Below are 11,992 nucleotides of genomic sequence, written 5' to 3' on the forward strand. Positions count from 1 at the left end.
CTGACAGACCCCCTCTGATTTTCTGTGCTGAGAGGACATTGGCAGGTCCTGACTGATCCTGAAATCTCAGCACTTGGCTTTGGAATTCAGAATGGGATGTGGGGGTGTCTCCTTTTGATATTTGCAGCAGTGCATAGTTCAGGTGGTGTTAAAAGGGGTTCACTTTTCTCAGGTGAACGAGTGCCCAAAGTAAGGGAAGTGGGGGGCCTGGGATGGGGGAGTGGAGCTAGCTTTGTGGGGACACTTCCATGGGGTAATCCACAGGCAGAACTGTGATGCCCTCTGGCCTTCTGGGGGCATGGCCATTCCCCTGGCCCAGGGGTCAGGAGCGATTCCTTCTCTTTCTCTGTCCCCTATCTCCACCCCAGGGCCCAGCTCAGGCTCTGGACAGAGCTGAGTGAACAGCTTAGAGTGACTGGTGAGGCTAGGGAGCAGGCTGAGGGGCAGCTCCCAGGGAACACCTGAGGGGAGTCTGGAGCCGAAACGGGAAGGTGGGGCTTTGGAAAACCCTTGTCGTCAGCCCTGGTGGGGTGTGACATCCAGGGCCAAGGGCTGGGGCCCTGCCCCTGGGTTACCAGCCTCCGGGGTGGTGCTAACACTTGTGGCTGGAGGGGCTGCTCCCAGCCCCGAGCTTTGTGCTGGAGCCCCGCCCGCCCCCACAGCCCAGGAGGCCCTGGGGCTCGCAGGGGATGTAGAGTTCACCGGTGCCCACGACACTGCAGCCTCCGCTGCTCCTGAGGACGCTGGTGGCCCCCGGGCAGTACTCGGTCCTCAGCACAGGCGTGCTGACGCCACATGGCTCGTACAGGACAGCGCCTTTGGAGCTGCTCACGGCTGTGGGAACAGAAAGGGGTGCTCAGAGCCCCGCACTGCACAACTCTAAGGTGATTGCCCTGACACGTCTCAGCCGGGCCATTTCTCCCACCTGCTGCCACTCACCTCTAAGGACACGCCCATTCCAGCCACCAGCTTCCATGTGTCCTCCCCTAGAGCCACATGAAGTGCTCATAAGGCAGCCACGTGCCTCTCCTCTCTCCCTAGAGCCTTGGCCAGGCCAGGCCTGCTATCTGCTTCACCCTCTCAGTTTCTACTTGTCTTATCCCTCCTTCCCGAGCCTGCTTCAAATCCTCTTCCTCTAGAAAAGCATCCTCCTGTGAGTATGGCTTTTGTGACGTTTGGGCCCTGAAGCACTGGGACCATGCTTTGAATCTGCTCCCAGTCCCGACTTCCCAAAGCTGTGGGTAGCCAGAGAGCTTTGCCATCAGCCCAGGAGCTCATGGCAGACAGAGCTCCTCCTTTGGGGTCGGGGAGGCATCAGAGGTCTGGTGAGGGGTGGTGTGGGCTGTCTGTGTTGGGGCCACCAACCCCCTCAGGACCCCGGAGCCCTCAGGGCATGGCTCATCTACTTACAGATGTTCACCGGCCCAATGCCTTCGCACAGCCTGGGGATAAGAGGAAAAAGAAGACAGGTAACTGCATTGAAGAGAACCGGGCTGAAAAATGTGGCATCTCCCCTCTCCTGCCCTCTCCACGGACCACGTTAGTGATGAGGGCCTGCAGACTGTGCTGTGCGGGTTTTCCGTGACTGGGGATGGGTCATAGCAGCAGCAACCACGGGAGGGCTGGGCCACATGCACACCTGGAGCCTGTCCCTGCTTAACCCTCCCTCACAGGCTCACCTGTGCTCCTCGCCCTCCAGCAGGCGCCTGTAGGTGGCGATCTCGATGTCCAGGCCCAGCTTGGAGTTCATCACCTCCTGGTACTCCTTGAGCAGGCAGGCCATGTCCTGCTTGGCCTTCTGCAGGGCCTCCTCCAGCCCCGCCAGCTTGCACTTGGCATCGTTGAGGGCTGCCTCGCCCTGCTGCTCAGCCTCAGCTATGGTGCCCTCGAGTTTGCAGCGCTGGGGGAGAGGGCACAGAAAGGCGTCATTGGGGGCCCTGAGATGGACTCCCGGAGAGAACACGGTGGTGGGTACAGGCCCGGTTCAGATTCTCTGTGGGTTTCCTCCTAGGATTGTGGCATCGGGTTCCTCCAGGGAGTTGGGACTGGTTTTCTATCTGAAACGTCTCAAGGAGATCTGAGATTTTCCCCTTAGCTATACTGAGCAATGTCTTTTGGGCTAATAGATTTTAAGTGCCTGGCTGGTCTTCACTAACCTAGGAGAATAGAGTGGATCTGATTTTGTGAGCAAGTCAGAGTCACCTTGCATTTCAGGATCACAGGATTAGAGTCTTTGAATGCACCATGGAGAATGTCTTTTCTATATTTCCATCTAGTGAAACACCCCTGCCACTTCCACCTTGACAGGAGGTCACCTGGCCTCTGCCAGGACCCGGCCCTTTCCTGAGGCTGCTCATCCTGCGTTGGCCAGCTCTTTTGTAGAAAGGGCTTGCGTCCTCTTCAGTGAGGAGCCACAAGGCCACTCCCTCTCCAGCAGCGCTCCCAGGGAGGACTGGACATGCCCCATGTGGTCCAGAAGGCCAGACAGCCTTTGAAGGCTCTCATGGCAGGGTGGCCCTCCCCCGCCTCACCTGGGCTTTGACGGTCTCAATTTCCTGCTGCAGCCGCTGGATCAGCTTGTTCATTTCCAGAATCTCGTTCTTGCGGTTGCGCAGGTTGTCACAGTGGTTCCCGGCTGTCAGTCTCAGCTCCTCATACTGCGGGACAGAGAGGTCAGAGCCCCAGGCCCACGAGGTGGCATCTCCTGCCCCCTTTCTCGCTGTCCCGAGGCTCTGCTCCTGTGACTTAGAGCCTGGAAGGTGTCTGGATGCTCATACATGTTCTGCTCCCCTCTCTACTGCTGGTCAAGTTTGGGGTCCTCACGTGGGCTGCTCTTTATTCCCATCCCACCTCCGAGCCTTAAATCCCTCCCAGACACTGAGACTCCTCCCCCCCCCCCCCAACTGTCTGTTTGGCTGCTCGGTATCTGGCCCTTTTCTCTCTGCCCCGGAGCCCAAGGTCACCCAGGGGCTCTCTCTTCTTAGATGTCCCTCTGGACCTCGGAAGGGGCTGCTGTGCTCAGCGGGGCTCCCCTAACAGACCACGTCTGCCCATCAGCATGAGGACATTTGTGTGTTTTCCCTCAAAACTATCAAACCCAAAAATGCAGTATTATGTCCTACCTGGGCTTAACACTTTTTAAAAACACCTTTGTATTCTGAATTCAACTTGTGAATAATATGTGTAGATTCCATTCATAGATTTTTTTTTTTTTTTTTTTGTTGAGACAGAGTCTCACTTTGTTGCCCAGGCTAGAGTGAGTGCCGTGGCGTCAGCTTAGCTCACAGCAACCTCAGACTCCTCGGCTTAAGCGATCCTACTGCCTCAGCCTCCCGAGTAGCTGGGACTACAGGCATGCGCCACTATGCTCGGCTAATTTTTTCTATATAGATTTTTAGTTGTCCATATAATGTCTTTCTATTTTTAGTAGAGACGGGGTCTCGCTCAGGCTGGTCTCGAACTCCTGACCTTGAGCAATCCACCTGCCTCGGCCTCCCAGAGTGCTAGGATTACAGGCGTGAGCCACCGCGCCCGGCCTCCATTCATAGATTTTTAAAAATCAGCCAACTTTAGATTTTCTGATAGTGGATGGGAGCATCTTGAATAGAAAATGCAAAACAAGAGATAACCTCATAATTACTCTCTTTGGCTCCTTTGTTATTTACTGTGGGAAAGCCTATAGTTGCTTAATAAACATCCACTCTCCCCTTCTTCTTCAAACAGAACCCTGCTTTTATTTGGGGTGGCCAGTGAGCATAGATAAGAAAATATTTCTCAGCCTTCTCTAATCAATGAGATCTATGGCTGTTGCTGGGTAGGCTGCTAGGAAAGCTCTCTTTAGAGTGGGAAGGACTCAGTTGGCATGGGTTTTTTTCCCCCTTTGTCCTGTCTGATGTGACATGTGAGGCATCACAGCTATCTTGGGAGGCAAGGCAACCGTGAGGATGAGCCTTGTGCTAAGGATGGCAGAATGGAAAGCTAGAAGAGTCCTGGGTCCCGATGGTGTCATAGAACCCCTGTGTCATCCTGGACAGCCTAGTTTTGTACTTCAAGCTATCTGAGAAAAAAGTAACAATTGAATTTGTTGTTTTTAAAATTTCTGATCCTCATAGCTAAATGCAATCCTTAATTAATAGACTTGTCTTCATGATTCTGACTTAGGAGGATGGGAAAATGAGGTGGCTGTATTCCCTGAGCCCACCTGACTTATAGGTGGCCCAGGGCAACCAGAGAGGGACCAGCTGGGGTGAAATCTGGCTGTGGATGGCCACAGACTGAGTCACCAGCAACTGGCTCAAGGCCAGGGTTTGATCCGTTTGATCCCCACAGATCTCCAGAAAACAGGCAGAGAATCACTTGGGATACTCCCTGGGCAGTGGTACCCAATGTCTTCAGGAAAAAGTGCAAAGGCCTTAGCACAGCTCTGCAGATGTGCTGTGATCCAGGCCCAACCCACCTCTCCATCCCGTTCTCCTTCATAGCGCACAGACCCTCTTTCACCCCGCTTTCATCCTCTAGCATCCGGCTCCTGCCTGGCACCCCCTCCCCCATTCTTTGCTCATTGAAGTTTTACTTGTCCTTCAAGATCAGGTCAAATGACAATGCCTCTGCCTTTCCAGACACAATTTGGTGCTTTTGTCATCAAGCTTCCTTAAGCTGCTTCTCGACCTTCGCAGTCACTTTATGCTACCTCGTATTTTGGTTTGGCAAGCCCATCCTTCCTGGCTACCTATTCAAAACTGCACTCCCACAACTCTCTCTATGTGCACTGTGATTTATTTTCTCCATAGCACACATCACCATCTAACTTATTTGTCTTGTTTATTGTCTGTCCCGCCCCACCACCCCTGCTCCTGCACCTGCCTCTGGAAGGGAAGTGACGTGAAGGCAGGGACAGGTGTCTGTTCTGTGCCCTGCTGGATTCCCAGCTTCTAGAACTGTGCTTGGCACGTGGTGGATGCCCAATAAACAGTGTTGAATGAGGGAGCCGATCAGTGAATGCATGCGTGGTGACTTGCACAGACAGGGCAGGTGACACTGGGATGATAATGTCTGTTGAATTGCTTTCAGGCCTGCCCCCCGCCCTCCCAGCAAGCCCCTAATTACTAAGTCTGGGGCCACCTTAATCACCGTTTCTGCCCCACCATTAGTAACCACCCCATGCCATCAGCCTCCACCCACGAGAAGCCCACGGCCCTCTTTGCCATCATCGCCAATTAGTATTTATTGAATGCTGCTGAGAGGAGCACGTCCGGTGAGTCTGCAGGTAAATAAAGCTGTCGCTCTGGTGCCCCAGTGACAGGCCTGGGCTGTCTGTGGGGTCCCTCCCACATGCTCTGCAGGGACGCAGACTAGGGCCTAGCAGAGACAGCAGGGGCTGGGGATTATGGGTCCCCTGTTGTGTCAAAGCCCTCATTAACTCCTTATCCACTTCCTGGGGGAGAGAGAGTCTGGGGGTCCTTCCCTGGTCTCCCCTGTCCCCGCCCCGGGGCCTCACCCGGCACTGGTACCAGGCCTCCGCTTCGGCTTTGCTGCGGCTGGCGATGTCGTCATACTGGGCCTTGATCTCGGCGATGATGCTGTCCACATCCAGCTCCCGGCTATTGTCCATCTTCACAATGACCGAGGTCTCGGAGATCTGGGACTGGAGCAAGCAGATCTCCTGGGAGGGGCCAGGTGAGAAGGTGTGAGCGCTGAGGGCCCAGGTGCAGAAATGGGAAGAACCTGCTCAGACCTTCCCACAGCAGATTTGCACAGAACCCTGCTATACCTTGGGCTTCGGTCATCAATGGGCTCCTTGTCCCCACGCTCTAGTTACCCAGAGCTCTGTGGAAACTCTCCCAGAGGGGTCTGCCAGCTGGGGATCTGGACGATCTGACTTTCGGGGGTCTCACTGCCTGAGAACCACCTCTCCAGTGCTGATCTCTCCACGTGCTCGCCCTGACCCGGCCCCGCTGGGCAGATGCTTCCCAGCACCCTTGATTCCTCGGCACCAGCCCCTGACCGATCACCCGGCGGGCAGTGCCGATGGTACCTCCTCATACAGGCCTTTCAGGAAGTCGATCTCCTGGACTAGAGCCTCCGCGTTGGTCTCCAGGTCAGCCTTCATCAGGAAGGCCGTGTCCACCTCCTGCAGCAGAGCAGGGACAGAACCATGACCTGGGCTGGGGCCGGGCGGGGGCCATGCCTTCCACCCACTGGCTCACCTCCCAGGCAGGCTGGTGGCAGGTGCAGGTGTGGGGCCCACCTTTCCTCACTGAGCCCATGTGGATGTGAAGGGGTGATGGAGCCACTGTGGGAGAGGGTCCCCATTCCCGGGACTCCATGCCTGGGCCTGGCATCCTGATGGGGAGGGATCTGAAGGGAGCGGGGCAGAAGGGTGCGGGGGGCGTCTGAGGAACCATTGCGATTGTTTGGGGGTTTGCATCAGAGCTTTGGTTTTGCTTCTGATTTGGTGTTAACCCATGACCAGCTGCCAGGGAAGGGCTAGACATGACCCTTCCCCAGCTTTGGCCTGCATGAGTTGGGAGGTGGAGGCCAGGCCAGTCCCTACCCTTTTGCCAGGGGCAGGGGAGAGGGAGCTGGCCCGGGAGCTGGCCCAGGAGTCTGGGGGTGAGGACCCTTTAGTGGGGCGAGTGGGCTGCAGACACGTTTGGTCATGGTCCAGGGCTGGTGGGCCAGCTCAGGGCCTCTCCTGAGTGCCCTCCCTCACCTTCTTCAAGGCAACAAAGTCGTTCTCGACACAGGGACGCAGGGAGAGCTCCTCTTCATATCTGATGGAACGGGCAGGAAAAAACACAGTAGTCGGACATGGACTTTGGAAGAGGCCTTGGTGTCAGGCCTTTTGGGTGACTCTGCCTGTCATTGAGCACCCTGGGGAGTCACCAGGTCCAGCCCTGTCTCTGGTCACCTCTCGCTCCTCCACCCACTCCAGGTAGATGACTGTTACCATGGCGCCTTGCAGATCCTTTTTAAGTTTATCCCTCTCCACTCCCTAGGAGCCTGTACCTGTGATGAGCCATCCTCGGGGAAGTCCTCCGTGAGACCCCCTTCACCCTCGCTGCTGAGGAAGCCCACTTCACCCAGCTGCCTCCTTTAGGAGGTGGGAAAGGCTGTGCTGCACGCACGGCTGTCCTTTCTGAGTCACGGACACTCCCAGTGGGCCCCGCGGCCCTCCTCGCTGGGAGGGCTCTGAGCCTGGCCCCTGCCTGCCGTTCAGTTCTGAGGTAGCAATTACCACTTCACGAAACACACAGAGACAGCCGACTGTTTCCCCCAAGCACCTTGGGGCTCCTCGGCCCACTCACTGCCCCCCAGGGGCAGAGGGAATCAGCAGGGCTTCAGTCTGGCCAGAATGACTGAGGGGGGTGAGCAACATGGATCCACTAAGAGCGTCTCCTTTTTCCAGCAGAACTCTGCCTCGGCCCTGACACTGGGTGCTGTAGCCCACGGCCTGGGTCTGAGTCCCGGCTCTGCCACGTGCTGGTTGTGGACCAGCTGGTTAAGTGCCTTGGCCTCTCTGAGTCTCATCTTCTACAGTTCCATCATCTGCAAAGTGAGGGTCACACTGTCCTGCCTTGCAGGCTGCTGTGGGTTAATCTATCACATGTGTTACTAGGACAGTGCCTGGCACAGGGTCAGAACTGTGTGTTTGCCACTATTGTTATTGTAAAATGCAAATTTGACCTCATCCTTCTTCTATTGTTCCACTTTTAAAAGCTCAAGTTCTCTTCTGGAGCTGCAAATCACGTGTCTGGGATTTACCTTGCTATTTACCCCTCAGGAAGGGCGCTGTTCCTGCGAGAGGCCGGCCTCCACTCCTCCCACAGCCTCCCCACATTTCACCTGTCACAGTCTGCTAGAGTTGTCCCCTCACCTGGCTTGCTCTGGCCCTTCCTTGTCACTTGCTCCTGCCCCATCCCCACTTCTAGGGTCTACTCTGGACTCCCCTTTTATAAGAAGCCATTGGAATGAAAGTTAGTTATCCTTCAAGGCCCAGAAAAGATGGCACCTCCTCCAAGAAGCCTTCCTGGTCTCCTTCTGCTCCCTCCTTCCATTGGGATTCCTCTCCCCTTCTGCCCTGTGCCCTGTTGCATCTGCTGGTGTGTATGCCCAGGGGGTCTGTGCATACTGGACGGGGGCATCTTGAGGGCAGGAGCCAGCCTCTTCCCTCTCTATAGCACCCGCACTTCCCAGCACAGCGTCTGGAACCAAGTAGGCACATGGTCGACACCTGCAGCATGGGTGCCCCCGGTGGGGCTCCAGTCCACTGACCCACATCCCTTATGACCTGTTGCTCTCATATATTTAAACTTTTCTCCTTAATGGAAAGATGTCTGTCCAACCCTCCCCACCCACGTGCACTCCCACGGGGCACTGGGCCCAGGGCCCAGTAAGCCAATGTATCTGGGCCTCAGCTTCCTGCCAGCATGGGCTCTCCTGGCCAGCAGGCTCTTAATTACCATATGCTTATCAACCACCTACTCCAAGCTGTGACTCAGACTCTAGAGCTTGCTCTCAGGGAGGACAAATTTGCAAGATAGAAAACAGGAACCACAAAGAACTTGGAAGTGACACGGGGAGCTAGAGCTCTGATAATGAGGAGGGAGGTGATCTCCAGCCTGGGATTTCCAGCAAGCCAGAGACAGGGGGTGAGAGAAAAATGTGGGCTGTCGGCCTAGATGTGGTGGGAGGGGTGCTGAGAGGGGGCTTATCAGGCAGAAGGAACAGCAGGAGCAAATGCTTTCAGGGAAGAGGCCTGGGGAACAAGGTGGTCTGTTTGGGGAATAGGAAGTGTCAATACTTCAGCATCTGCAAGGGGACTGATGGAAGAGAAGGCAGAGCAGGTGGTTTGGAGCAGGGACCTGGAGCTCCAGAAACCGCAGGTGAAAATGTGAGAATGGCAGGAGAGCAATAACGAGAGCCTATTTAGGCAGGGAAGTGGGAAGGCAGATGAAGACAATGCACGATTTCTGAGCTCCCGTGTGCCAAATGGGATGCTCTGCCTGCATCATCCCACTTGATTGTTCTGCCGCCCAATGAACCAAGCTATGGAATCTGTAGCTTGCCCCGAGTTCCCTGGTGGGGTGAAAGCAGAGCCAACTCACTTCTTCTTGTAGCCCTCCAGCACGTTCTGGAGGCTGCAGAGCTCCGACTCTAGCCTCACGTGCTCCCCAGACACGCAGTCCAGCTGCCGCCGAAGGGTGCAGATGTAGCTCTCGAAGATGGGCTCCATGTTGCTCTGGCAGCACCTCTGCTGCTGCATGAAGTTCCACTTGGTCTCCAGCAGCTTGTTCTTCTGCTCCAGGAACCGGACCTGTAGCCAAGAATGGGATGTCACCAGGCAGCAGGGACTATGAGGACCATGAAGACCACGACTTGGAGAAGGCAGTGGAATGTGTTTGTGCCCTCTCTCTCAATACACCACTGCCAATGCACTAGAATTTGCAAAAATCCTAGTCTCCACACAGTCTGGCACCTGAGGGTATGTGTCTCTGTGGCTCCCCTGCCTGGTGGAGCTTAGGGGACCTCGACCTTCCACTCAGGTTGTGTGTTGTAGTGGAAAGGGTACTGCCCAAGAGGCCTGGGGTAGGTCCACATTCCAGCCCTGCCTGCCTGCCTGTCACTACCCTTGTGACCTTGACCAAGCCATCCTATCCCTTCGAGGCTCACTTTGATCCCCAAAGCTCCTACTTGGGACCGTGCATGGGAAAGCACTCTGTAAATCTTCATGTTGATGTAAGAATGTGTGATACCGGGAGGCGAGTCTTTCTTTTATTGCAGCCCAGAGGCACTCAGGGGAGAAGGTAAGGTCAACGGTTTCGTGCTAGGACTCTAAGCTCCTTTCGCCTACTCTGCTGCATCCTGCCAGCTGTCTCTGAATAAAGTCCAGGTCATAGTCATGTGGAAGCTGCTAGCCCACCTCCTCCCTTTTTGTGGATTGGAAACCGAGATTAGGAGAATCTGAGAGAGTTGACCATGGTTACCAGCTCGTCATTGACAAAGGGAACATGGTCTCTAGTCTTTGCTCTGGGATTTTCCACATGGTGCATCCTCTCTCAAGAAAATTTCAGGAGTAATGTTGCCCTTTTTATGGTTGATGGCCACACCAGCAGGAGGCTCCTGGCCTTACAGAAGGAGGTGTGATGTTGCTGATGATCCGGGCCCATGTCGCTGGAATGAGTTTATGGCCAGAACTTAATAGGCTTTAAAAATGAAACTGTACATGTGGCTAAACAAGTACTTTGTGGAGCACTTTTCCTTTATTACCTCCTTCAATTTTCCTGCCATCTCTCTTCTACCTCACCACTGGGCAGCAGGCTCCTGAGGCTGAGAGACGAGTGGCTTGCACAGGGATCCAGGGTAAGAGGAGTGGAGCCCACACCAGGGCCCAGGTCTCCTGACTTCTGGCCCAGGACTCTTGCCCCTAAGCCTTAGGGTCACCAGAAATACCAGCTCAGCCCTTGGCATGGATCCTGACCCCAAGAGCCCCCCTAGGGTGTGGGGACACGCCCAGAGGCAGCTGAGGGATGCCAGCCAGTCCAGCACCTTCTAAAGGCAGCACCTCCACATTCCCTGTAGGCTTTCACAGCAGTGGCTCTGGAGTTGGCAGATGTAAGACTTTTGTGGTAGTCACCTGTGCCTCTAGCTCTGACTGCTCCACTTTTTCCTCATCCCAGGCCTAAACTGACGGCAGATTCCGGGGTCTGAGTGCCCATCCTTGCTTCAGGACCAAGAGTCTTGACACAGCCCAGGCACACAGAAGATGGTTCTATCACTAAAGCCTCATCAGAAAGGGCATTCTTCTGCCTGTCTGGTCATTCCTTTCGGTATTGCTTTGGAAGTTCCTCTTGTAGTCTGACCTCCAGCAACCTTGGTGACTTTGCCAGAGAGAGATGACATATTAAAAACGGACCACTGGGACTCAAGCATTATAAAAGTGATCCATGTAACTTAAAACATTTGTACCCCCTTAATATTTTGAAATTAAAATAAAAGGACTGGGGGCAGAAGCATTCAGTGTGGAGTCTGACCTAGCCAGCTTCCAAAGATTAGTGGTCAGGGACTGTGGGAGAGGCCAGTGGACAAACCGTGGCTTCCCCGGGCCAGAAAAGGACCAGATGACAGATCTGCAGTGGATCCCGTCCTGCAGCCCTGGAGCGCCGGGCCCATGCCTTACCTTGTTGATGAAGGATGCAAAACGGTTGTTGAGGCACTTGATCTGCTCCTTCTCGTCCCTCTTCACCCTCTGCACGGTCGGGTCGATCTCCAGCTCCAGTGGGACCAGCAGGCTCTCGTTGATGGAGACGGGGGTGATGCAGGCAGAAGGCCCACAGGTGGCCCCCACTCGGTACCCGAAGCTGGGCAGGCCACACCTGGAGGCCACCCGGGGCCTCCCAAAGCCCACGTTGCACAGGCTCCGTGAGCCGAGGCAGCCCAGGGCCCGGAGGCCCCCGGACCCCGCTGGCCGGCACGGCCCCTTGCTCACTGCGTAGTGGGTGACCATCCGGGGCATGACGGCCGAGTAGGAGCTGAAACTCCGATTGCCGCATCTGGAGCTCGGCTGGAAGGAGCGGCACGACATGGCAGGAGAGAGAGGCAGGGAGACGTGGCCCTGGAGGGAAGGACGGGGGCAGGAATGAGCCGGTTGTGGCCCAGTTTCCCCCCCTTTTATTTGGTAGAGAGATGGAGGGCTGAGCTGGGTCAAACCCCAAATCAGGTTTATGAGCTTGGGATATCGGCAGCGCCAAGTAGCAAGGTGGATAATTAGGGTAGCCAAGAGCAAAGCGAAGGTGCCAATGGCCAGTGCTGGTGGGCCCTATAAAAATCCCACTTGTCCTCCTTCCCTGCTTACGGGGGCGATGAAAGAGGCCAGGCAGAGGAAAGGGAGAGTCGGGACTTGATGTCATTTCATAGGAGAGGAGGGGGCGGCGTGAATTACATGCCCTGACTTCCTGGGATTAGAGGGCAAGTCCCACATGTGTGAGGGTGC

At 55.5% G+C, this 11,992-nt stretch overlaps 1 protein-coding gene across 1 annotated transcript; it reads right to left on the bottom strand.

Annotated features, from left to right (window-relative positions):
• Positions 1-592: 592 nt before the first annotated feature.
• On the bottom strand, positions 593-11,638 carry KRT82 (keratin 82). The gene is made up of 9 exons (XM_069491228.1): positions 11,180-11,638; positions 9,108-9,316; positions 6,713-6,773; positions 6,035-6,130; positions 5,498-5,662; positions 2,532-2,657; positions 1,680-1,900; positions 1,411-1,442; positions 593-834 (listed from the first exon to the last, which is right to left on the bottom strand). The coding sequence occupies exons 1-9, from the start codon at positions 11,582-11,584 to the stop codon at positions 593-595; spliced, it is 1,557 nt and encodes a 518-aa protein (XP_069347329.1). The 5' UTR covers positions 11,585-11,638.
• Positions 11,639-11,992: the final 354 nt, after the last annotated feature.

Source organism: Eulemur rufifrons, chromosome 16 (assembly GCF_041146395.1).
Source record: "Eulemur rufifrons isolate Redbay chromosome 16, OSU_ERuf_1, whole genome shotgun sequence".
Classification (NCBI taxonomy): domain Eukaryota; kingdom Metazoa; phylum Chordata; class Mammalia; order Primates; family Lemuridae; genus Eulemur; species Eulemur rufifrons.

Coding starts and splice junctions, on each gene's coding strand:
- KRT82 (XM_069491228.1), bottom strand. CDS start 11,584: ATGTCGTGCCGCTCCTTCCAGCCGAGCTCCAGATGCGGCAATCGGAGT. Junction 9,317..11,179: donor TTGCATCCTTCATCAACAAG/GTAAGGCATGGG, acceptor TCTTGGCTACAG/GTCCGGTTCCTGGAGCAGAA. Junction 5,663..6,034: donor TGAAAGGCCTGTATGAGGAG/GTACCATCGGCA, acceptor GGCCCCTCCCAG/GAGATCTGCTTGCTCCAGTC.